The sequence below is a fragment of the Desmodus rotundus genome, chromosome 3 (assembly GCF_022682495.2).
Source record: "Desmodus rotundus isolate HL8 chromosome 3, HLdesRot8A.1, whole genome shotgun sequence".
In the NCBI taxonomy this organism is placed as follows: Eukaryota; Metazoa; Chordata; class Mammalia; order Chiroptera; family Phyllostomidae; genus Desmodus; species Desmodus rotundus.
The window spans coordinates 94,132,205-94,159,890 of NC_071389.1; the positions used below are offsets into that span (position 1 = coordinate 94,132,205).

At 36.0% G+C, this 27,686-nt stretch overlaps 1 protein-coding gene across 2 annotated transcripts; it reads right to left on the reverse strand.

Annotated features, from left to right (window-relative positions):
* Positions 1-725: 725 nt before the first annotated feature.
* Positions 726-27,686, reverse strand: SLC5A7 (solute carrier family 5 member 7). 2 transcript variants are annotated; one of them, XM_024552407.4, is made up of 9 exons: positions 27,548-27,686; positions 25,991-26,219; positions 20,511-20,624; positions 19,635-19,790; positions 16,218-16,366; positions 12,470-12,613; positions 6,821-6,974; positions 3,169-3,386; positions 726-2,129 (listed from the first exon to the last, which is right to left on the reverse strand). In XM_024552407.4, exons 2-9 carry the CDS (start codon positions 26,166-26,168, stop codon positions 1,503-1,505), a joined length of 1,740 nt encoding a protein of 579 aa, XP_024408175.1. In that variant the 5' UTR covers positions 26,169-26,219; positions 27,548-27,686; the 3' UTR covers positions 726-1,502. The 2 variants fall into 2 exon arrangements, with proteins under 2 accessions (XP_024408175.1, XP_045045062.1); XM_045189127.2 differs by lacking the exons at positions 16,218-16,366; positions 19,635-19,790; positions 20,511-20,624; positions 25,991-26,219; positions 27,548-27,686 and adding an exon at positions 13,949-14,019.

Sequence of the window (27,686 nt, forward strand, 5' to 3'; positions counted from 1 at the left end):
GTGTTCACCACCCAAAATCTAGTCCCTTCTGTCACCATTTATCCCCCCTTTACACTCTTTTATCTGCTCCTACTCTCATTTCCCTCTGGTAATGACCTTACTGATTTCTGTACCTATGAGCTTCTTTGTTTGTCTGTTTGTTTTTTGCTTAATCCTTTCACCTCTTCCACGTAGCCCCCAACCACACCCCCACCACAGCTATGACCCTCTTAACAGTAAATCACCCTCTTTAATAAAGGCAAAGGGATTACAAAGTACAAATTGGTAGTTACAGAAAGTGAGGTGGATGTAAAGTACAATGTTACAGTATTGTGTAGAGTGAATATTATTGACTTTATAGAGAATGAAGTCAATAATATTGTAGTAACTATGTATGGTGCCAAGTGGGTACTTGAAATATCGTGGGGCTCACTTGTAAAAGTAAATGATTGTGTAAATAGTATGCTATATACATGAAAATAATACAAAATAATATTGAACATAAACTGTAATTAAAATAAATATTAAATTAAACATTACATTAAATTAAAAACAAATAAATAAATATCTAAAGACATGCAGTGCATGTCTCATTAACCTTAACTGGTGCTATGGTGCTATTTCATTTTACATATGGCTCAATTTCACCTCCAATAGTAATTTAGATAGTAAGCAAAGACATTACTTCTTTAATCATGAATCAGAATTTTATAAACTTCAGATGAAGGGAAAAATGCACTGTTTTTCCTATTATTTCATCTTAATGACCTTGTTAACATATTGCTGTAAGGTTGCCCAATAATCATGTCTTCCATGCTCCAGGTACTCTTCTCAATGCATGTGGTAGTTGGAGACTAAGCCAGAGAAACCCAGTGCTCCTCCACAAAGATGGAGTGTATTTTCCTATCACCTGGCACACAAAGAATTCACTATATAACATTTTTGTGTGTTTGCTTTGCTATGCTCAGAATTATGCATGCCACTACTAAAAGAAAAATGCATATTCAACATGTGTTATAGTTAAGAACACAAGTTAAGGGGTACATTATCACATCAAGAAAATCAGCTGGTTAATTCATTGCACCATTCGGTGTAATGTTGAGTTATTCTCACAGCTTCAGGGTAGTGATTAAGCTGCACTCACCAGCGCACTAGCAAACAAGGTCTGGGTCAAGATTACATAATTTTCTCGGCTCCTTCATATCTACTTTCTTTTTCACAATAAAGATACTCTGTTTGGCTCTCTGTTCTCTGGGTGGGGCTTTAACTGATTTTTGAATACTTTGTAAAGCTGTCTAGCGTCAAACCAAATGAGGATGAGAATAGCAATGAGAAAGAGAGCTGTTGCTCTCCTAGGTACTCCTTCTAGCTTGGCTTGTATTTGTACAGTTGCACTTTTTATATGGACTTTTGTCCTCCTGAATGTTATTTTTAAATATATTTTTATATGCTACACACCACCCTTCCAGCACTAGCCTGCTCTAGAGCTGTTTGAGAAAGCACTATTTTATTTGGATGGGTTATTATAAATTATCTTCAGTCCCAGACCCTTCTGGGCTGGAGTCCATGTCAAGGAAGGCCTCTTTATTGGTAAACGTTGAGCTGAGAGTTATGCTCTGTCGGGGCTTCACGGGTGCAAGTTCATCTAATTTAATATTTTCATTTTTGACCAGAATTGTCTTATCCATGTTTTCTTCACTGTGCCTTGCAACAACAGCATCAAATACATCTAATTTTGGTGGCATGGTTCCACTTTCAAATAGGTATTTGGCTAGATAAGAAATGCCGATGTTGGATAAGAATGAGGTAACCATGGCAAGAGTTTTAAATGGGAACCTCTGATTGTATATGCCATTCTTATCAGAGTAATAACCAGGGTAAAAGATCAAGGGCTGCAGATACAGATATGGCTCCCCACCAGTTATTCTCAGGAAAAGGCCAGAAACATAACCTGCCACGGCTCCATAGGTATTGGTCCCCTTGACAAACAGCACACAAAGCAGTTGCGGAAAAATGATGATGTAAACGAGGTCTGAGCTGAGGTACCAGAGCCCGTACACAGTCTTTGTTAGCAATGCCATAGCTGTTGCAGATGCTCCAAACACAAAAACCGTGATTCGCATAACCCAAACGATTTCCTTGTCTGATGCCTGCAAGAAATTGCCACAGCGTCAGCTTTTCACACAATGTGTTGGCTCATGCATGTCAAGAATGAGATGCATTTCTGTGCTTTAAAGCTGGTCAAAAGAATTTCCTGGTTTCAAATGGCTCCATTTATGGGCAAAACCAACCTAAACCACAGCATATGAAGCAAGCAATCTAGGTGGCCTCCCTGGTGGGTCTTTTGGAAGGGTTTCTTAGTACCTTATGCGGGAAACAACAGACAACCTGCACCTTTCCCTGACTGTGCAGGGCAGAGGTGAGATGACCTGTGTTGTCATAGAAGAATAATAATGCAAAGGGGGGTTTTGCTTACTTTTCATTTAAAGAAATAGTTCTTATGTGGCAGAGAAAGCAAGAATAAACCATGCCGTCTCTCTCCATAGGAGCCCTACCAAATTTGAGGCTCAACACCTTAAAAAACAAGTGGGACCATTTTGTTAACTCTGATCTAGAAAATCTAGAGAAAGACAAAGCCTTAGTCAAAGGAAGAAGGCAGAGAAGGATGCTGGGCCTTCAGTAGCCCACAACAGCACGCTGTTCTGTACCTACTTAACGCAATAGGAAAATCAAACTGGGAGGCTATTTTCAGACTAAGGTGGACTTGAGAGTCAAGTGAAGAGTAGGACAGATGTTAACACAAATATCCATGAAATAACTCACTTACCATGTTCTGCTTCCACTAGGGTTCTCAAGTTTCTTATTATATTTAATTAAACTCAAAATTTTTCTAAGATATTTTAGATTTCATTACTCTTTCATTAGAGAGATGAGAGTAAATTATAGCAATATAATGTACCTCTTGGAAAATTGTTATATTGCTTTTTTTCTTCTGTATTAACATGAATGATAACATGCATTAAAACATTCATATATAGCGTAAGTAAAATTCATTATTTAACCTTGTGTGCTTAATCAAAATAGTGTCAAATTTAATATAGACATTAATAAGTATATAATACTACATACAAAATAATTACACTGACAAAGACAATAACAATAATGTAACATTTTAAAAAAACTTCTTACATTTTGTCTGAATGAAAGCTGGTAGATGTTGCGAGCAAACATTGAACTTGCTGACAGGATAGAAGAATCTGCTGATGACATGACAGCAGCAGAAACTGCACCAAGACCAAAGAAGGAAATGTATACAGGGCAGAGATACTGCAGAACAATTGGTAAAATCATGTCTGCTTCTTCATTACTTTTGGGATCTGGAATCCCATATGCTGTCTGGTTCCAGTCTGTTGAATACAAACAAAAAACATTAACAACCACCAGAGTCATATCTTCTTTATCAGTCTGAGGTCATCCTATTTATTAGGGAGTTTTTAAAAGAAATTCAGAATGTATGAATTAACCTTATTAGCTGGGAAGTCTAATTATTCTGACAAGGCATGTTAGCCTAATAGCCTAGTACATGGGGAAGTCCATACTGGTCAAGTGAAATTTTCTTATAGGTCCTGGCCTCTTATGGGTTTTAGTTACACTTAATCTTATTCACAACACCTGAAAAGAATATGGTGGTGATCTGTCTATCCATCTATCTGTCTATCATCTATCAACCTATATCTTCTGCAGTGGTGGCATTCCACTGTACAGAGTCATAGAAAAATATTAAACTGAACCATATATTATTTCTTCAACTATTTGAAGACATGAGAAGTAACTTAACATTTCATTCCTGAGTCCTCAGTTACATACGCATAGATGGATGAGGACAATACTGGGTCTGTTCTCACTCATACCCTTCCTGGATAAAAAGTTGGTTTTGGAGCTTCATCAACATTACTTCTTCCCCATTAAATCCCTTCTTGCATCAACTTTCCCTTACTGGAAATAGGAACTAGGATAGATAAAGGAAAGTCTCTTTTTATTGAGTAAAATGTGCAGGAATGAGGCTGACATTTTCAGAATGTATTTGGATTCCACGGTATACAGATTTGAAATATAAGTTTATCTTTGGATAGCTCCTTTAATATTTAGTTATACAGCAGTCCTCCATCTGTGTTTTTGCTTTCCATTACTTGTGGTTTTTGCTTTTCAGTTACACGTGGTCAACCATGGTCTGAAAATAGAAAATTCCCCAAATAAACAATTTTTAAGTTTAAAATTGCACCTCGTTTTGAGTAGTGTGATGCAGCCTTGCACTGTCCTGCCCCATCTGGCCAGCGATGTATCTATCGATGCTGCATATGCTCCTCACCCGTTAGTCACTTAGTAGCTGTCATGGTATCACAGTGATTGTGTTTAAGTAACCTGTATACGTCACAATACCTACACCATTCATCTCACTTCATCTCGTTATTGTAGGCATTGTATCACCACCCATCATCACCAAAAACAAAGGATGAATACTGTAAAGTAAGATATTTTGAGAGAAAGACCACATTCACATAACTTTTATTACAGTATATTGTTGTAATTGTTCTATTTTATTATTAGTTATTGTTAATATATCACTGTGCCTAATTTATAAGTTAAACATTACCATAGTTATGTAAGAATAGAATAAAACATAGTATATATAGCAGATCATCAAGTAATGTCATTTTGTTATATTGTTGATAAGATATCACAGGAACCTAACTCTTGCTTGTTATCAATTAGACTATGGTAAAACTGACTTCATTATATGTTGATTTGCTTAAAGTTGCAGAACCTATCAGTGGCATTAAGTGAGGACCCACTGTATTAATTTTGGTACTATCTGCAATTTCAGGCATGTGTTAGAGGTCTTGGACTGCATCGCCCATGGATGAGGGGGTGACTTGTACTAATACCTGCTAAAAAAATACAGCAGATTCTTTGTGTGTACATTAGTATAGCTCCATTTTTGTTCATTGAACTTTTGTAATGTCATGATTAAAGAACCAAATAGGAGTCTTTTCCCTTGGATCTTACCATTTTTTCTCCCCCCATTTTTTTTATAATTGTTCAAATCATGATTAGATAAGGAAAATTTTATAGCATTAACTGAGATACCAGAAATAACCACAACCAAAATGTGTACTTAATCCAGGAAAAAATGTTTTACACGTTTTTCAGTCTATTGTCCTACAACACACACATACACACACTAATGGCCAGATCTGTCTTTTGACTGTGACATACGTGCTCTCTTTTATTTAAAGCCACACAACCACCTTTGTCAGACATCTTTTTAAGTGTTTAGTTATTAATCATGGGTGAACTGAAATAGAGAGTATACAATATGAAAAGAACCATAACTGCTCTTTTCAAAATTAAATAATCCAATAAATAGCTCTACTAATTGAAAATCAAAATAGGCATTGAGCATCATCCTGGATAATCTTTACAAAACACAACAGAGTGAAAGGTAGCCTTCTTAAATCTGTTTTAATTAGTTAAACCTAGAGGGTTTCTTTAAATTTGGGCTAATGTAACACATTTGCATGAAATACTCAAAAGCTGTATAACATGGGAACATAAGGTTCAGGAGTAATCAATAAACCCAATCAAAGGTGAGAATTAAAAAATGTTCTAGATAGAAACTAATGGTGAGGTGAGCATTTTTAATGTTCTTTGTACCAATTTTGAATAAGTTATTCCTAGGTGACTTAGTGCCTTAATTTATCTTTATCTACATAGTTATTGATCAACTTCTCCACAGAGGAAAACTTAACAAACCATTGAAAAGGTAAAGCAGGAATCTCAAGTTTAAAGTGGTCATAATGGCAGGTAAACTTCTTTTAAGCCAGTAACCCTTGACTCTGGCTGCACTTTGACTCATCAAGGGGATTTCTAAAAAGTATTGGCCACTGGCTAAGTATTGGTCCTTATGGACTAAGAGAGAAGTAGCTATTTTTTAAGGAGTCTTTCTTCTCTGTGGGTGAGGTCAATGTGCTCCTTGGTTAAGAACCACCACTGACAGGATTACAAATATACTGTTGATAAATATAACAACATTGGGAGAGGGGATGCTGATAAATATTTTATTGGTGGGGTGAGCTCTGGAAAAATCTTTGGAGAGCATAAATGTAAGATAGAATTTAAACACTATAGCAAAGGTATATATATGAGGGGGAACCCCCAAAATATGGAATTATCTTCTGGAGGGTGGGCTTCTTGTAGTACAGGCTTACCCTGTTCTAGGAACCCATCTCTAGCAGTGTACCAGCTGGCGTTGTTGTGAGAGGCTGCATTTGGCTTCAGTGATTTTTTTTTGAAGACTCCTTCAACACATCTGCCCATTTCATGATGGGTGATTCATGGGTGCACCTGCCCACATCATGCTGAGTTCAGCACTTTCTGACTGAAAATGGCATGACCTTCATGCCACACCCTTCCTATTTACCCCATCTCACCTTGAGTGACTTTTTTGGTTTCTCTTAATGAAAAATTCCTCAAAGGGAAATGTTTTGCTCATGTGGAAGAGGTGAAACAAACAATGGCAGAAGCACTAAAAGGCATCAAAATCAATGAGTTCAAAAACTGTTTTTAGCAGTGAAAAAAAAATCTCAGTAGGTGTATCGCATGAAATGGAGAGTACTTTGATGGTGACTGAAGTTTAAATATGTGAGAATAAATACATGGCTTTTAATAAATAAATTCCAGGGTTTTTTGGGGGGAGAGTGGGAGAGGGAAAGCATTTGTGGTAATTGTTAAATTTGGTGAAACCTGTGTGGGTTGATTAGTGAAGCTGCAAGAGAGTTACCTGTTGATGCTCCAATGGCCCCAATTAGTATGGCTGGTAGAGCCATCACCAGGCATCCAAAGGCTGCCAGGAAGGACAGCACCTGAGCATACGTGGCTGAGGATGAGGAGAGGACCCTCTGAAAGTAGGCTTGCCATGGGATTCCACCCAGCATCTGCATGAGAACCACAGGGACTCAGAATGAATTGGAGGCAAGTAACATGTATTAGATATTTTAACATGATATTTTTTATAATCACCTTCAGAATAGTCATGTGTACATCTCTGAAGTGTAGAAAATGGCCCTACATCTCAATTGTTTTCCTTCTGTTATTGTCATATTTATAATTATGCAGACTTTCCTCAAGTTGTTTTCCTTCATAATTACATGAGATCTTTTCTTTTCCTAAATTTACCTACTTGAAGCTGCATTACAATTACCACAAAGCCTATTTTTTCTTAAGTAGATGTCCATCTTAATCATCACAAAATTATTGCAAAAATTAAGATTCTGAAAATATGGAGTTTTTAAATCTGATCCATATAACCCAATGAATATTTCTGGACTATAATGTGTGCCGGGGAAGGTAATGGATGTCAGAGCACAAAGATGAATAAGGACTGGTTCTTGCTTAGGCTTCACTGTCCCCTGGGAGAGTCAGTGCATCACAGTGTTTTCCAAAGTGGTGTGTGCAGAGTGCTTAAGAGAACACAGTAGGGCATCAACAGTAATATCAGGATTTCTACTTATAGTCATTTTACTTCATACTTGAATGTTATATGGTTGTTTTATTAAATTATTTACATAGTATATTAGTAAGGTATATATATATACATACATATATAACTTATAATTACATGTACCTATATTGGGAATGTACTTAAAATTCATATTGAGGATATACAGTCAAATACGTTTGGAGATGTTTAACTATTGCATAATATATTGCATGCTATAAAAAGATACTTATGGTAACAAAAGTGAGAAACAATGAATCATGTGGGGGTAACAGAGGGGTGGAATGGTGTGAGGAAGGACACTGCTTAGTAATCAGGAAAACTTGCAGAAATGATATTTGAAAAAATCCTTAAGCACTGAGAGGGTATACTAGATGGAGATGAAGAGAGAAGAGAGTATCCAGCAGAGAATTCAATAGAAAAAGAACAACAAAGCAGCTATGAGAACACAATGTATTTTGTATAACTAGAAGTCGGTGTGTGGGAATGGTAAGAGAGGAGGCTGGGAAAATACCTTCCTCTTCATAACTGCCACATTCCTCTGACTGGCATAGAGTTGGTGTTCAATAAATATATTGTATGAATGAGCGAACTGATGAATGAGCTTCCCATATCACAATGTATTGAAGTTGATTCTTTAATAGCCAGTCCCTCTCACTAGGCTCTAAATCCTAGGATGTCTATTTTGTTTATCATTGTCACATTTATGCCATTCAGAATGCCTGCCACATATTGATTCCAGAACAATTTTCTTCTTAAAAAAGACATACCTGGCCATCCGGCCAAGATGGAAGTGTTGGTGCATACACTTTTCCTCCTTGAGCAACCAAAAGGACAACAAATTTAGAAACAAAAAACAGCCAGAACTGCCAGAAAATTGAACTGTATGGAACTCCAACAATCAAAGAGTTAAAGAAGAAATATTCATTCAGATTGGTAGGAGGGGCGGAGATGTGTAGTGTGGCAAGGCAGTGGCTGGAGGACTGAGTAGGCAAGGCAGTGGCTAGCAGACTGGGTGGATAAACTGGGAGGAACAAATGGGGAGCAAGGCAGACTGCGAAACCCAAGGTTCCAGCGTGGGGAAATAACCTCTGGGGAAATAGCCTCAAAACCTCTGGTTGTAAAAAGTTGTGGGAATTGTGTCAGTGGGAGAAACTCCTGGCCACACAGGAGAGCTCACTGGAGAAACCCACAGGGTCTGAGAGCATACACAAAAACCACCCACCTGGGATTCAGCACCAGAGGGCCCAATTTGATTGTGGGAAGCAGAGGAAGTGACTGAAAGACAGCTGAGAGTTGAGCAAGCAGCACTGTTCCCTTTTGGACCCCAATCCCCACATACAGTGCCACAATGAAGGCTACCTGGGCTGCTCCACTCCTTAGAATGTAACAGGCCTGCAGAGACAAAAAAAAAATGTGGCCCAAATGGAGGAACCGAAAAAATACAAGTAAGTGATGAAGAGATAGCCACCCTACCAGATACAGAATTCAAAACACTGGTAATCAGGATGCTCACAGAAATGGTTGAGTATGGTCACAAAATAGAGGAAGAAAGAAGTGAAGGCTATGAGAAGTGAAATAAAGGGAACCAACAGTGACCGGAAGGAAACCGGGATGCAAGTCAACAATTTGGAGGATAAGGAAGAAGTAAATATTCAACCAGAACAGAATGAAGAAATGAGAATTCAAAAAAATGAAGAGTATTAGGAACCTCTAGGATTACTTTAAACATTCCAACATCTGAATCATAAGGGTGCCAGAAGGAGAAGAGGAAGAACAAAAAATTGAAAACTCATTTGAAAAAATAATGAAGGAGAACTTCCCTAATCTGACAAAGGAAATAGACTTCCAGGAAGTCCAGGAAGCTCAGAGAGTCCCAAGGAAGTTGGACCCAAGAAAGCACACACTAAGGTACATCATAATTACACTACTCAAGATTAAAGGTAAGGAGAAAAATTTAAAAGCAGCAAGAGAAAAGGAAACAGTTACCTACAAAGGCATTGCCATAAGACTATCAGCTGATTTCTCAAAAGAAAACTTGCAGGCAAGAAGGGGCTGGAAAGAAGTATTCCAAGTCATGAAAGGCAAGGACCTACATCCAAGATTGCTTTATCCAGCAAAGCTATCATTTAGAATGGAAGGGAAGATAAAGTGCTTCCCAGATAAGGTCAAGTTGAAGGAGTTCATCATCACCAAGCCCTTATTATATGAAATGTTAAAGGGACTTATCTCAGAAAAAGAAGATAAAAATATGAACAGTAAAATAACAACAAACTCACAACTATCAACAAGCAAACCTAAAAAAAGCAAAAACAAAACCAAACTAAATTAATTACTAGAACAGAGACAGAAATGGAGATCACATGGAGGGTTATCAGTGGGGAGGAGGAGGAGGAAGAATGGGGGAAAAGAATCATAAATGAAATGGTAGGTACAAAGTACATGGGGGGAGGTAAAGAATAGTATAGGAAATGGAGAAGGCAAAGAACTTATATGTACGACCCATGAACACGAACTAAGGGGATGGGGAATGCAGGTGGAAAGGGGGTGCAGGGTGGAGGGGAATAAAGGGGAGAAAAATGGGACAACTGTAATAGCATAATCAATAAAATATATTTTAAAAAGCCATAGATGCCAGAAGTAAAAAAAAATTAAAAAATTCTAAAATTTATTATCTCATGCCTCAAGTCTATATTTTTCCCAAGCTTTTCCTTTTGTCTTTCAATTGGTAAATCAATATATCATTAACCTCTTCCATGAAAATGAGTATTGCTCAATAATATCAATGACTATAGGGTCTGGCAGAAGTATGTATTGCTTGAGTGTGGTTGGTAGAGTAATAATATGGGTATAATAATTTGTAGGTTTAATTTGAACATTCCACCTAAGATATCATAAGGTATAGTTAAGTGTCATGTTGTTATGTTACAGAATTGTATGCTTATGATTTTGTAAGAAAAAGGGGCACTATTTGTGCCAGATCCTGTATATGAATTGATACATAATAATTTGCATACCAATCTTTCTGGACATTTAGGTCACAAGTTGGGTAAACTCTGACTTCCACTGACAAACAGAAACTCTGATGGCAAGATGGAAAATGGTCTGGAGGTGAGGGAGGTCCGTGCACTGACTTCAGGGAGATTGCTGATGGCCTATCACAATAGGCCAGGTGAGGAAAGCTGTCAGCCTAATTTAGTGCTAATACAGGGACAGTGGGAAGGTTCAGGATGGGATTGAGTGATACCTTGAAGGCACTTGACAAGTCATTTATATGACAATTGGGAGATCAGAAAGATAACTGGAAGATCAGAAACCATTAGTGAAATATTTCAAAGTTTACTTCTATAGTTATTCATTCATTCACTCAACATCTGTTATTTCAACTTATTCTATAATTTACAAAATGAACATGATTTAGTCATATAACTCCATGAGATGTAACAACTTTAGCCATCATTGGATATTATGCTTTATCTTGAAAATTAGTAAATCTGAGGACTAACATGTGGTGTAGAAGAAATGACTTTGGGATTTTGATTCTTCTCTAATTCAGTGTCTTGCTCAGGTAATTGTGTGATTATTAACAAATTACCTAACTTATTCTAAGTCCTTCATCTTCTCTATATAACCATAAATATTCCTGCCATGCAGGTACAATCACACACACATAATGTTTGATCCCTTTTTCCATTAAATTCAAAATCGCAAACCATTCAAGAATAATTTCAGCTGATACATTTCTTAACAATCCTTGGGAAAGAAGACCCCTTACCACCACAGGAAATTTTTTTTTTGTGGTTTTCCTACATTCTTAACCAGGAAATTCTTTAGTGAGATAGAAACATCTAATTTCAGTGCAAAAACTTAGCAGAGTGCCACAAACACAAAGTATAATAATCACAACATATTGTGAACCCTCTTAAGAGGAAAAAAATAAACAAGTTTCCATTAATTTTATATAAAAATTAAGTGTTTAATTAATTTATTTATTTATTCATTTATTTTTTATCCTCACCTGAGGACTGTTTTTCCTATTGTTTTTACAGAGGGAGAGACAAAGGAAGGGAGAGAGAGAAATATCAAATAGAGAGAGAAGCATAGATTGATTGCTTCTTCCCAAACATTCCTGGACCAGGGATTCTACATGCCTGTTAGGGGGACTGAACCTATAACCTAGGCACCTGCCTCCACCTCAAATCGAATTTGCAACCTTTCAGTTACAGGAAGAATCTTCAACCTACTGAACCACCCAGGCCAGGGCGATGTTTTGATCAATATAATTAGCAAATCTATATAATTAGCAAAATTATAAAAATCTATATAATTAGCAAAATCACAAAATGTGGCAGGTTCTTCAGGTTTTTCACTCTTTCCTCAACCTGCAATCTGCCTTTATTTCTCCTATGCCTACCTCCCACTGCCAGCACCTCTGCCCTGAGGTTCTGCTCATTCTCAAGCCACCTCTGGCTGCCCAGGGCTTCTTTCCTTGAGGATGCCTTTCCTAATTCATCTCATACACTTATGGCCTAGGGCACTACTAATTTACTTTCTGTGTAGAGATTGAGTTAATTACTTCAGAAGAATTTGGCTTTTAATGCCAAATTCAAAATACAAAAAAAAAAGCCTTTTAGATGGCTTGGCTTTCAGGCTGGGGAAGGTATCTGGAGACAGGACAAGGTGTTCCTTCATTTACAGCACAATGGAAATGTATACACACCACACATAATAGCATGGGTGGTATCCCTTTAAAGCCTCATTTGCTCTCTCCACTTTGACACTGTAAATCGCTCCATCTTTCCAATAGAAGTAGTAGGTTCAGAAATGGACATGAGCCAGTAGGTGAAATTTACATATAAACATTAAAATCTTGAAAATGCATTTGATTTTAGGAAAAATTAAATTGCATTCCTCAGGTAACACACCACTTACCAGCAACAGAAAACTGTCAAGCCAAGTGTAGACTTCAAATGATTCAATGGTCCCGAGCCAAGGAGCCTGGTATTTGGTGTGCATAGCAGTGAACCCAATGTTGGTAACTGCAGGGTGTGACAGTGCAAAAGGGACGCTGATCCACTGTAACCAAAGAGTGACATTAGAGTATTAGGCAATGATTTTTAATTGTTTAACATATATAAGACATTTATATGACATTTATAGTTTTTGTTTCTTTAATTCTGATAGACTGTATATTTCAGTAGTTCCTCTTGTTCAGACAGAGAAGAACCTGGAATCGTGTTCTCTGTGGAACACCATGAAATACTGACTTAGAAAAAAAGTTAAAGAAACTGCCTTGGCAGGTGTGGCTCAGTTGGAGCATCATCCTGAACACCAAAAGGCTGCAGTCAGGGCACATGCCTAGGTTTGTTGCCAGTTCAATCCCTGGTCTGCGAGCCTATCAGAGGCAACCAATTCTCTCTCTCACATCAATGTTTCTCTTTCTCTGTCCCCCACCTCCTTTTCTCTCTAAAAGGCAATGAAAATAATGTCCTCAAGTGAGGATTAAAAAGAAAAGTTAAAGTAACATATTTTCTATTTCTGTGTTCAATTATACCAATAATATCAACTATAGGAGCAGTCACTAGACCTTTGGGAAGAAAACATTAAATTTGAGAACATAAATACTTATATAAACTTTTTATGTTTTCTTTAAATTAGAAAAAGTTATCCACTCATTAAAGTGAAAAGGAAAGATTTGATTGAGAAATGGTTGGGTGAAACAAAGCTTCAAGGGTGAGTCCAGTACCTAATTGGTAGAAGAAAAAAGAAGGGACAGATAGTCTATGGAGCAAGGCCAAGAGTAGAACATATGGCGTGTGTTTGTGTGCGCATGCACCCGTGTGTGTGCACATCTGTTGGGTTAGAAGGTTTGCTTGCAGGGAGGTGATTCTGTGAAGTAGCAGAAATAAAGATAGATATGTGGAGAGAGCCTTGAATTGTAAGCTAAAAGATTTGTATTTTGTTTTGTTGGCAACTAGAAGCTAGAGGAATTTCCTCTGGGTTTTAAAAATATTTTAGTAGAAATTCTTTTTCATCTTAATATCATAGAGGTGAACAGTCAGTTAAGAAAAAGGGAGGAGTCAGGAAGAGTAGTCAGGTGGCACTGATATAAACCAGATAAAGTCCTGAGGCTGAGTAATGATATTGGAAATGAAAAGATATTGGTACAAAAAACAAAAACCCATGAAGACAGATTCAACAGTCTCTAGTTACAGCAGTAAGAATGAGGTCAGAAGAAAGAAAAAACTAACATGTGAACCTCGGGTTTACAGTTGTAGGATGATTATAAAATCTACAGAATCACAGAATTTGAAAAGAGGAGATGGTTTATTCCATAAATTGATTAATTATATATGAGGGGGACCCAAAAAACCCAGAATTTATTAATAAAAACTGTGTATTTATTCTTACATGTTGAAACTTCAGTCACATTCAAAGTACTCTTCATGTACTTTGACGCAATACACCTTTCAAGATGCTTTTTCCACTGCTCAGAACAGTTTTTGAACTTGTCAATTTTGATGCCTTGTAGTGCGTCTGTGTTTTTTTGTTTCATCTCTTCCACACGGGCACAATGTTTTCCTTTGAGGACTTTTTTCATTCAGGGAAACCATAAACAGTCTCTTGGGGCAAGATCAGGTGAACAGGGAGGGCAGGCCAAGAGGGTCATGCTGCTTTTGGACAAAAACTGCTGAACACTCAGTGTGGTGTAGGCAGGTACTCTCATAAATCACCCAACATGAAATGGGCAAACTCACTAAAGAATCTTCAAAAGAAAATTCACTAAAGCCAAATGCAGCCTCTCACAACAACGCCAGCTTGTACACTGATACAGATGGTTCCTAGAACACTCACCTAGCAGGGGAAGCCTGTACTGCAAAGGACTCACCCTCCACAAGATAATTCCCATTTTTTAGGAGAGAGGTTTCCCTCATATGTATGTATAAGATTTGAAGCTTAAAGAACAAACTGTATTTGGACTTTTATTCCAATTTAATAGGACCTCAAGTAGTAACAAACAGAACTTTATTCCTTATCAATTTAGTTACATTTCGCAGCAGAAAACCTCTCTAATATGTATTCTTACATAATTTGCCCTGTCATGTCCATACTAGCACATTCAATCTATGCACCTGTGTGTTTTAAGTTCTGGTCTCATACAAAGCAATACATCACAAATAAATAGATTCAACCCCTGGAAGTGTGTCTCTTAGAATACCAAGTGCATTCTTTATGAGAGCCGTCATTGTCTAACTAACCTGACCTCTGATATTCTGAACAGATGTTTATTTCTGGAAGTATATGATGATGCTAAGAAAATTCTGAATTTCAGCAACTGTCCACTTTCTTTTGGATATTTAAAAATAAAAAAGTAGACTTCCTTGAGAAAGTTAAATATTTTTGGATTTGACTAAAATGCAAGGGAGTAAAATTCAGTCAAATGCAAAAAAAAAAATGGCTAAACTGTTAATTCTGACTGTAATTAGTTCTTTTGAATTTTCCTCTTGTATATTAGAGAATCTAGAAAGTAAAGAACAAAACAAACAAAAATGAGTATGAAATTCATTCTTCATTTTTCCTTTTTAAATGTCTAGTGTAAACACTAAAAGAATCCAAAGCTTTTCATGATACCAAAGCAAGCAAACAAACAAACAAGGAGAAGCAAAGCTGCTTTGATCACCTGAGCCATGATGTGCGGTCTTAGCTCACTCTGTCCATGGCCCTTGCACAGAGATCGTGTACATGTACGAACCCCTCGCATCTGCCAGCACAGAGTGAGCATTCTATTTTCTTTATACTCTCTTAGGTGTTGTGTTAGGTGTTAGATATTATTATATGCATAATTACAATGGTCACATTTTAAGGTGTTAATTTGTAAAAGCTAAACATTGACTAAAATGTGTGCATAACACCCAAAAGTGCTTTTAGTTTAATACTAATAATTTCATGTCTCATAAGTATACAGTACCTTTTATTTAATAAAGTGAAAATATATTACCTAATTTAACCTGGGGTGTATATGCAGTACATAATAAATCCTTTTAGTGCCCTACAGACAATATTTCCAAGGGGAGAATTTCTATGACTTTTGAGCAATCATAGAGATGACACTAATATAAAAAGAGGATAAGGGCATAACGCAGGTTAGCATCAAGGTTTAAATTTTAACATAGAGGAAAGGGTGCTGTCTTCACACCGCAAAGAAGATTACACATTAAGTTTCCATCGATGTGCACTTGAAGGAAAGGAACACAGACTTTTTTAGGAATTAAACTGAGGGAACACTTTTCTGGCAAAATATAACAAAATTAGAATTTTTCATTTAATTAATTCATTAAGAAATTTAGTATTTCATGGTATACAACTTACTATATATTATTTGGGATTAAAATAATGTTTCTATTAGTTTTTGCTGAGTTAGTATAAAATGCCACATTATCTTTTACAAAAGAAGAAAGTAAAAGAAGGAAGGAAGGGAGGGAGGAGTGAATGGGGAGGTAGGGGAAGGGAGGGAGAGAGGGAGGAAGGAAAGAAGTAAGGAAAGAATGAAAAATAGAAAAAAAAGGAGAAAGGTAGGGAGGGAGAAAGAAAGAAAGAAAGGAACAGAGGGAGAGAAGGAAAAAGGGAGAGAAAAAGGGAGAGGGGGAGGGAGAGAAAGTCTGTGAATGGCCCCACTTACCAGGCCTATGAAAATACAAAAGAGCTGAACAACATCCGTGTAGGCCACAGAGTAGAGACCACCCACCAGGGTGTACAGAGTGGCAATGAGCGCAGAGACGATGACAGAAGCATGCACATTGATGTCAATGATCACACTGATAGTGGCTCCTAGAAGAATGCAAACAAGAGAGTGCTATGGTCAAGGTACTCAAATGGACTCCATGTTTTAGGCAAAGGCATATGCAAGTTCAATGACAGCATATATTTGTCCCAGTGTCATGTAAAATATAACAGATAAAGTTAGTTTTCATATTGAAAATCTAAATTTCAGTAAATTGACTATGCATATACATGCATACATTTAAAAATTCTTTCTAATTTAAAAAAAATAGTGCTTTGCTAACTTATTTATGTAAGGCCACCTGCAATTTATGATATGATTTCAGAATTCCATGAAATACATACAATTTAATTCTAAAAGAACTTATATTAATTCTACCAGCTATTGTAACAAATCTGTGAATTTTTAGTTGCAAATTTAGTTCTATTATCCCTCTTCAATTGCAGGCTAATAGTGTACGCAACCCACCAGAGATGAAAATCCATTAAAATACAAAATACTTTTCAAACAAATTTTTCTCAATGCTTTGTCTTTGGTAACAATATTACATTTTCTTTCTTGAGTGAAAACCAAATTAATAAAAGGAAAAGTCTGGTAAGGAACTCAAGGATGATGATGAATTTATTATAAGTAACTATGGATAACTGACTGAGTTCTTGTAGAGATATTGAATAAATTATTTTTTCTAAAATTATTTACTTCATGTTGAAACTTTAGTTGGCCATTTTTCTTTTTGTCTAGTTCTCTCCTTTAATAACAACATTTCAAAGTTACATAGTTCATGACTTATAGTGTAATTATTACCCTACCCCTTTTTAATACTGCCTATATATTAATAGTAATAAAATCACTAGATTAGAATCCTGAAGATTTGGAATTCTAGTAGGTGCTGCCATTTGGTTTTAACTCAGTGGTTGTAAAGAAGTCACCTACTTTTCTATCATTACTAAGTTTGGGATGAATATTTCTCTAACATATTTTCTAAATAATTCCATCATTTGTAGTGAGTAAAATCAAAGTTATACTTCTAGATTTGCTGTCAAATATTAGTTTGCTCAAACATAAAAATAAATATATTATAAGTAAAGTTATAAAAATTCACTGAATTTGAGTTGTCAGAAATGTAAACACTATACATTTCTTTAAAAAGTTTTAAGATGCCCATTTATACCAAGAAGATAGTTTAAGATTCTCTTAAGTTTCAGTGATGAGCTATGTGCACTCAGGGTAAGGTGGTACTTGATCTTCTACCTGTCTATTCTTAAGTATCCCAAGCTGTTTCTAATAAACATTAACTTTGAATTATATCCAACTATTATTTTTGAAAAAACACAGGTGTTAAAAGTAGACACACATTATCTTTATCAGAGCATGCATTTCAACCAATAGCAGTAGAGACTGCTATTTTACATATATTTTGTTTTACATATATTTTACATATATGTTTTACATTTATTTTACATATATATTGTTGATATGTGTGTATGTTTAGAGAGAGAGAAACATTAACATGTTTTACATAGACTGACATACACACACCGAAGCAGACACACACCGAAGTAGACACACATATCCAAAATAATTAACTGCAGCAAAGTTTAGTGTTTAGTTATTATGTTTTATATTTCCAAAATATTTTAAAATGTTACCTTATTAATTCTATTCTCTCTTAAGGGCTCTGTTATATAAATTGATCTTTATTCAGTGAGAATAAATATTTTATATTCTGTCAGATATTCATCCCACTCCTTTTGGATATATCAGCAGGCAGCTTGTCTTAAAACCAAAAATTTCCAGTGTTGAAAACAATGATAAATAAACTACAATTGCTTCTTAGCTAATGAGAGCCAGGTAGCAAAGGAGGTGCATTTTCACACATATTTTCATTAGAACATAAGTGCAGTGGTGTTTGTGGAGTATTGTTACCTAGCACCATGCAAGTGCAACATTTTTCACTGAGTTATTACAGTATTTTATAACTATCAAATTATTTTCTTTATTACATCAAATCATTCCTCTATTTTATAATTGGAGACCAAGAAAATGAGATAAACTTATATAGGACTTTGAGAGAGGAAGGAGTTAAAGGTAGTATAAACTAATATCTGATATTGTAGAGACGAATCTGATGATAATACTGAAACCAGAAGACAAATTTGTAGTCTACAACATATAACATAGAAAGAAATTCATCATATCTTACTTTTGTTTTGACCACTGGATGTCCAGCTGTAGATTTAATCCCTTTATGTCCAATTGTAAGAAGATATGAAGAGAAACAAAGTGAATGCCTGGATGTCAAACACTGATACAGCTTACTGAGGAAAGTCATGGAACTTCCAACTCTATCCATATTCCAGGAGGAACTCAACACTCAGTAGAATGACTTAGATTTCCCCTTGATCAAAAGGGAGGGCATTCACCCTGAATTCCCATGATTTCCCATGATCCCACTGAAATCTCTTGTTTTCTAAATCTTGTAAGTGGGCTAAGAACTCAAGGGCCAATAACAGGTTGTCCCTAGCATTAATTGATCTTGGTAATGAGTTAGATCCTAAAGAGTCTAATTTCATTTTCTAGCTCTTAAACATGTCTACAACCCAATACTTTGCTGTGCAATGTGAACACATCAAGAAAGGATGTTACATTCGTTTTCTTTCTCTCTTTTGAAGAAAACATAGCCATAGATGGTTTACTCATTCATTTGTGATAGGATTACAACTGGTAACAAGGCACAAGTCCTGCCTTCAAGAGATTTATAATATTTTTTGTGAGATTGAAAATTTGTCATGAAATAGATACATAATCACACAAAGTGATAAGTCATTGAAAAGAAAATTCCTGGTGCCCATAGGAAAGGCATCAGCAAGTTCAGGATGACTGCTCTTGAGAAAGTGACATCTATGAGAAGTGGACAGTTCTTGGTTAGCTAGGCAGACATGAGAAAGAGGAGAAAGCAGAGGGCCTGGGAAGTGTCAGAGGCAAGAGAGAGGGACTACAGTTATGAAAGAAGGAATGAGGAGAGATGAATGATAAAGAGAGGATCAGAGGCTAAGTCATGAGAAGCCTATGAGCCTGGTTAAAAAGTTTGGTTTTAAACAGGAAAGCGACATAATAAGATTTGCATTTTAGAAGGGCGAGTGTGGTTACCACACGGAGACTATAGGAGTCATGCAGAACTGTAAGCAGGGAGATGCATTAATCTTAGAGAAAGAGGCTAAGGAGGTCTGACCTGTGACCAAAGGAAGTGAAGTTGTGTATCTGATGTTCAGTTAGCCAGAGATTCAGGAAGAGCAATATTTTATTAGTTCTTACCTAAGGCTGAGAAGATGGCTGCTGCCCAGAACATTTCTCCCATTAATGCAGGAATAAAGAGGAGGCCTCCCATGCGTTTTCCATAGATCTGCTGAAATGGGTCTAACATGGTCACATATCCCTTGGAACGCATAGGTTTTGCAAAAAACAGACCACCTAAAAGGAATGAAACAAGTGTTTATGAGAAAATAACAAATTCATAATGTAATATTCTTTATTATGCTATAATTTCCCAAGGGAAATAAAATTTTAAGAACACTTAAATATGTTGAGGAACCAGTCTGAAATAGTATCATGTGAATATAGAACCAAGAAGTGTTTAGCAACCAAAGGCATATTTCTTAATACATTTGTCATTGTATGCATCCAAAGAACAATTGAATGGTGTATCTGAGGCATGTAGATTGAAAAACATGGACCAGCACAGTATTCACTAAAATGCCTTCATGCATCACCCAGCATAGCAAGTATTTAGATAGTTTGAGTAAGCACAGGATTTAATAAAAGTATTTTTAAATGCAAAAATAAGTTAGGAACACTCTATTATATATAATTTTTGACCTTTTATCAGTTTGATTTACAAAAAGAAATTCAGATACACTTCAAGTTGATTCATTTTTAATGATACATCCATGCCCTTTTTTAAAGAAAAAAATCATAATGTTAAAAAATTGCTGTTCTGATAGCCATTTTCAAGAGATCAAATATTCTAAGCATGTATTACCAATTTCTGGTAGCAGCTACTAAAGATTCTAGGTAACACTTTTCTACAATAGTTATTTACATTGTTTGACTTGTTATTTCACTTCTTATTTGTATTCCCTTTCTTTTTGATTTACTACTGAGTCAGTCACTGAAATTTGAACTTTCACTTACCTAAAATCAGACTAAGAGAATATCCAATTGGTGCCTGAGCCCAAGCTAGACCATAATCTGGTACATACACTGCTTCAGCTGTCCCGTTGATGTAACCTCCTCCAACCCAGGTTGCTGAAATAGAATGAAAAGTGAGGGAAAGACACTCTCATACTTGTAATACCTTAGACCTGCTCATTCTAACACAGTGGCTAATTAGTCTCATGTGGCTATTTGAGTACCTGAAATGTGGCTGGTCTGGATAAGCTGTTCTATGAGTGTAAATTACACACTGGATTTCAAAGATGTAGTATGTTAAAAACTTTTTTAAAAAGACTTAGTTTGGAAAACTAAATGTCAGATGTCTCAATAATTTTTCTGTATTGATTACATGGTGAAATGAAAACATTTGCAGCATATTGAGTTAAATACATTCCATTGTTTACATCAATTCAACTATTTTTTATGTTTTCTAAAGTAGTGTCTAGAAAATATAATATTACATTTGTGGCTCTCATTATATTTCTTTTGGACAGGATTGTCCCAGATGTCTTCTAAATCCATTTAGTCATCAACACTTATCGACACTTTTAAATGACATTATTACATCATAAAGTCTGAGGTCATATGCAATACAGTATGTGACTATTTACATTTTCAGTAAAACTACAACTTTGCCCCCAACCTCCATAACATGGCTTGAGTGTCTTTATTCTGAGGTTCTTCTGTTTTAATTGTATTGATCAATCATGTTGATCATGACTATTGTCCTTAAAGAGATTGTGTGTGTGTGTGCGCATGAACATGCATGCAAATGGATAGTTGCGTGTGTGTGTACTTTTTATTAATAGAATAACTTTAAATCATACCTACATTATTTACTACTTTAAGTTGTTAAAAGAGTGAAGGAAGGGGGGAGATGACACTCCAAGGTTAACTCAAGTGAGTTTAAATTACTTTTTCTCACTCTCTTCCTAAGTACCCAGCATACACTTAGGACCTAGACTAGCATTCAGAAAAACTGAACATGCTGAATGCATTTCCACTTGTAATTCTTTGTTCTAATCTGGCTCTTCTAGTAAGCTATTTGACATTTCAAGAGAATAATAAATGTTTTAGATGTTATTTAACAAAATTTCTGTAGCATAACAGCTGAAGGACAGGTAAAGGAATCCCCTAAAACCCACATTTTGGTTAAATAGAATTGAAGATGATACACAAACTTTACCATTTTTTTGATATTACAATGTAATATTGATTCTTGATGAAGAACTAAAGTTAATGGAACACTTACATTTCTGTAGTTCATATATTTTAATAATCAAAATATTTGAAATAATTCCTATGTAGAATCTGTGTAAAATTATAAGACATGTAGATTTGTAAGAAGCTGATCATATGTGAATGTGACTGAATTCTAAGCTACATTATTCAATTTGACTCTAAAAACTTTTCTACAATATCACAGAATATAAGTGAAATTTCAGAATATATAAATACATAAAACAATACAAAACAAGCTTTTCTGTTGTGTTCACACCAAAAATCTGTTTAAAAAAATTAAAAGCAAAGAAGAGAGAATATTTTGAAGTATTAACTTCAAAACACCTCTCTACAAAGAGTTAACATCAAACAACCTCTTTACAAAGTAATTTTAACTATATTTAGATGGAAAGTTTCTGTACAAAATCCTAATGTGGGCAAGTACATAATTAGGAGCCATTGTCATCTTCATAGGAGCTTTTGCGTGGGTGTTAACAAATAAATGCTATCATTTGTCTTTTTCACTCTAAGCCCTGCTGAAATTTTACTTTTTTTTGTTTTTTATTGTTGACATTATTATTTTTATTTAAAAAAAATTTTTTATTGTTATTCAATTACAGTTGTATGCCTTTTCTCCCCATCCCTCCACCCCACCCCAGCTGAACCCACCTCCCGTCCCCACCTCCACCCTCCCCCTTGATTTTGTCCTTGTGTCCTTTATAGTAGTTCCTGTAATCCCCTCTCCTCACTGTCCCCTCCCCACTCCCCCCTGACTATTGTTAGATTGTTCTTAACTTCAATGTCTCTGGCTATATTTTGTTTCCTATTTTCTTCTGTTGATTATGTTCCAGTTAAAGGTGAGATCATATGGAGATAAAGAAGGAGCTTATACCCTTTGCAACAGCATGGATGGAACTGGAGAGCATTATGCTAAGTGAAATAAGCCAGATGGTGAGGGACAAATACCATACTGTTGACACTGTTACAGGTATTCTCCATTCCCTCCCTTTGCTCCCTCCACCCGGCTCCACCCCCCATCCTGGGCTTCACCACATTATTCTGTGTCCATGGGCTATGCATATAAGCATACATGTTCTCTGGATAATCTCTTCCCATATCCCCTACCACTTCCCTCTAAGATCTGTCAGTCTGTTCCATGTATCCATGTCTCTGGTTTTATTGTGTCCATCAGTTTATTCTGTTCATTACATTCCACATATGAGTGAGAACACATGGTATTTGTCTTTTTTTGACTCACTAAGCCCCTGCTAAAATTTTAAAAAGGGTTTCCCTACCCCAGCCTCACTGGGTATGTAACTAGGACCTGAAGAAACAAATCCTCACAGGCACTGGACCTGAGACTTCATCTTCCCTGTTTCTGCTAGCAACTGGAACTGCAGTGTTTCACTGCATACAAGTAAATGGTCTGATGGCTAATAAACACAAAGTTTATTAGTGATCATCTTTCATTGTGTAGGTCTCTTCTCCCTAGTCCAAAAAGAAAATTGATGCCTGAATGATAACAAATATTGTAATATAGAAGTGGAGACTTAGGTACCTGTTATGGTTACGGTCCCTCCGTTATCAAGTTAGTACCTTATAGGACAGAATTTGCTCTGCATGTTTGTATATTTCCTATCAGATTCATAAAAGAGAAAAAAATGCTTTTAAACTATATGTATTTTTATTTTCAATTTTTATTCTCTATCAAAAATATAAAATCAATGATCTGACAAGGGTTAGATAATATGGTTCAGATTTTAAATGAAATATGATATTGATCAAGATTATTTTCAGTTCTGAGAGATTAAAAAATTTTAAAACTAAGCTGGACCATGACTCATTACAAAAAACATTATAATTCAATTTTTTTCTATATCGTTTAACAGCCAGTAAGTGTAACAAACCAATAAGAGAAAGACAAATATCATATGATTTCCCTTATATGTGGAGTCTAATCAGCAAAATAAACTAGAAAACAAAACAGAAACAGATTTATAGATACAGAGAACAGACTGACAGCTGTTGGGAGGGGTTTGAGGTCTGGATGAAAAAGGTGAAGGGACTAAGGAAAAAATTGAAAAAATCCTCACAGACACAGATAAGAATATGGGGTTGGGGGAAGGTAGGAGAAGGTAAAGGGGGGGATAAATGGTGATGAAAGGAGACTTAACTTTGGGTGGTGAACACACAATACAATACACAGATGATGCATTATAGAATTGTACACTTGAAAGCTATATAATTTTATTAACCAATGTCAACCCAATAAATTCAATAAAAATGAAAAAAGGAGAAATAAATGGAATAGATTATTAAAAAGTCTATTATATTGAAAACATCACTCTAAGTGATAAAAGAACAAATCTAAAATATTATCTTGATGGACAAAATAAATAGAAGGTTACATTAGAGTAATAGAACATTATAATAATTTACAATGAACAAATTACTTTGATATACAACAGCTTATTATTTTCAACATTTTTTTGAGTGAAATCAACCAGCTTTGTTTTGCTTTGTTTTCCCATTTTCTTTGTAATAGAAGAAACTTATGGGAAATATAATCACAATGTTTTAATCTGCTTCAAATATCAGTATCAGATTTGAATCTTTAGGGGAAAAAAGAAATACTAAAATGAGAAATGAAAACAAAGACACAGAGTTGTGCTCACTGTCCATCAGTAGGTAGATACTAAGAGAAAAAACATCTGAAAAGCCATGCTAAAATTTCAATGAGTGAATTTTATTCTTTGTTTTTTTGTATTTATCTGATTTTGCATATTAGGCATCATAGAAAATATTTTGCACAATTGTTCCATATGTGTGAATGGAAAAAATAGATACAGAGGGTAAAGAAAAAAGACCTCTTCACAACTGTGTACATTTGTAAAGAGATGAAGACAAACCAGCTAGAGGACTGAGTGTGCTAACACTGTGGAGAGGCCCTGGGCGTGGCTCCCGGAAGTCTGGGGTTTGGCCCTGAGTCTGGTCCTTGTTAACTATGAACTCTGTGTGCTCACTTAATTACAGGGTTTAAATATAAAGATAAAGATATTCATAAAGACCAAATGAAACCATGTACACTTGTATAAGAGTTAACAAAAATATGAGTATCTAAAAGAGAAATCTATAGTCCACAAATTATTCTAGAACACCGTAGATTTCAAATGGCCACACAGGGACGTAGTCTTCACACATCGGTTTGGTAAGGTACTTCACACAGAGAGCAAATCATTTTAAAATAACACTTCAGGACTAAAACAGCATTATTTGGATATGATTTCTAATGGGATATTTTCCAATGAACACTCAGAGTTCCTTTCAGTATGGGTTATATTGCTGATGTTTAAAAACTTAATAAGACCTTAAAGTGAAATATATTTTGTTAGTAAATATGTATTAAATATTACAAATATAATTTAAATTGGTTTTCAGAAATATTTTCAATGACTAAAAATTATAAAGAAAAATAAGTCACCTCTTAAACAGAGCCACCTCTGGACAAAGGAAGATAGAATATCAGCCCCTCCTGACACAGAGAAAGCTCAAATGGGAGAGAGCTGCAGATGGTGGCTGGGGATTCCTTGACAAGGCATGCCATAGATTTTTTTTCCTTTTATATCAAAGTTCCTGGAAATTTTTTCTTTCAGTGCTGTGGATTACTAACATGTGATTGTGTTCCTATAAGGAAATTAGTTTATGAAATGGGAGAATTAGGTTTCTAAGCAGGGCACCAATCAATTTGGGATTGTGTTGCCCCCATATTGATTTATTGTTTAAAACCATCACTAGTTTGTGTTCACTGATACTCATCACTTAGTGCAAAGTCATAACTTCATTCCTATTAATAAATGAGATGAGATGCTGACTTTATCCCATTGATACAAAACCTGTAAGACTAAGACCCTTTTGCATTTTTCTCTACCTCTTTGTTTTTACTGGTTCCACCCACTAAACAGCCCAGATAGCCCAAGTTTGTTTCATTAATATTCTGTTTAATTAATTACAAAGTTGCTTTGTTCAGATACTACAGAATTGAACTATTTAGTTTTGTTTTAAACAAATGTAAAATTATATGTATATAATGAATATACATATAAATATATACACACATATGTGTGTGTGTGGGTGTATAATGAACACAAAGAATCCTCAAAGGACAAAGAGTAGCATTTGCTTTGTCACTTTGTGAAGTCAGAGAGGGAGGGAAGCATGGAGCTGAGCTCTGAACCTACCTGTCATGGTAAATCCACCCACCAGCAGACCAATGTCTCGACCACCAACTATTATGGCCTCACTGCGCTCTTCTGTGCTGCCACTGTTCTTGGTTCTCCAGGCAGCCCATATTCCCACCAGCAATATTAAAAGGTAGAACACGATGATAGCTATCAGTCCTTCCACATGGAAAGCCATTTTTATCTGGGGGTCTGGAATCTTCCACAGCTGGCTACTTCATTAAGATTTCTGAAGAAAATACAGTAATGCAATATAAACCAGCCAAGCACACATAGATGGTGAGGAATACACCAGCTGGCTCATGAGAAATCATTTGCAACTTGGAAAAGTACATCAAAATCACATATTAAACTTGCAGTTACCAACAAGTGTCTATTATATTATTCTATTTAACAATACAACGTTGTTTTGATAATTCAAAATACTAAAATGCTTTGTAACAAATATAATCATAATCATTTTGTGTTTGATAAATTCTTTCAATATAAAACTAACTTTTTCTTGTATCTTAACTCAGCAATTCAGTCAAAAACTGCTTATAAAGAATATGTCTGTATTTGTTTTTTTGGAACTAACACTAGTCAGTCTAGAATTATTCAGTAAAGTAAGTGTATCATAAAAGGCTACTCTGAGAATTCTAACAGATTAATTTATTCATTCATTTTTTTAGCCGTTCTTTCAAACGGTTTCAGGAAATGTTTCAAAAATACGTTGCAGTGAAAATATCTATAAAACACACACAAAACAAACAAAACAAAAACTTTAGAAAAATCCATTCCAAAAACACATCAACTGCAATTTTCAACAAGTGCCTGTAGTTCACGTTTCTGTAGCAACTAGAGATGTCATGTTTAACATGTTTTTTAAAAATTTTTATTGTTATTCAGTTATAGTTGTCTGCAGTTTAACATCTTGATCAACCTTCTTCCCCATCCACTGTCCTTTGTTCCTCTCATTTCTCCCCCACCCCCTCAATGGTATATACAAGAAAACGATTTAAAAATACACAAGTCCTTAAAAACATAACAGGGTCAAAGTATTAAAATCAAGACTCTTAGAAGAGACATGTCAAGTTCTAACGCCTTCACTTTTTTCTTTACCCCGCCACTCACCTTGAGATCTCGGCTATTTCATGTACACAGGCCCATAAGCAGGTTTTTTTGGGAAACTAATATTTGGGTAAGCAGGTGGTTATTGAGCCCTTAGGCAAAAGAGCTAGCTAGCCTCCCTTGGATTCTGGGGTAAGCAAAAGAAATCCCGGTGGGCTTGATGGGCTCTGCCTTTGTGAGCAACAGAACCGGGAAGTTCTTTCTCGGGCCTCACCCGGGGGCTCCCCTGCCCATTTCTCCAGTGCAAGGGACTTTGTCTCTCCTGTAACCAGACTTTCCAGCCCCTCGCGCCACAGAACCATGAGTGCCAGGAGTGGATAGCCCGCGCATCCCTACGAAGAGGCAAGAGAGACGCGTCCGTCTGCTCTGAAAAATACCCCATTCCGCGCCCACAACATCTGAGAGTGCAGCCCCAACACACCAGGGATTCCCCCGCTCTGCTCCTACCTGGGGTGGTCGCAACGGAGCACTCCGCTGGTTTGTCTGCTCCTGGGACCGCCACCCCTGCGGTGGCTGGGGGCTGCAAAGGTGCAGTGGTGTGTGTGTGTGTGTGTGTGTGTGAGAGAGAGAGAGAGAGAGAGAGAGA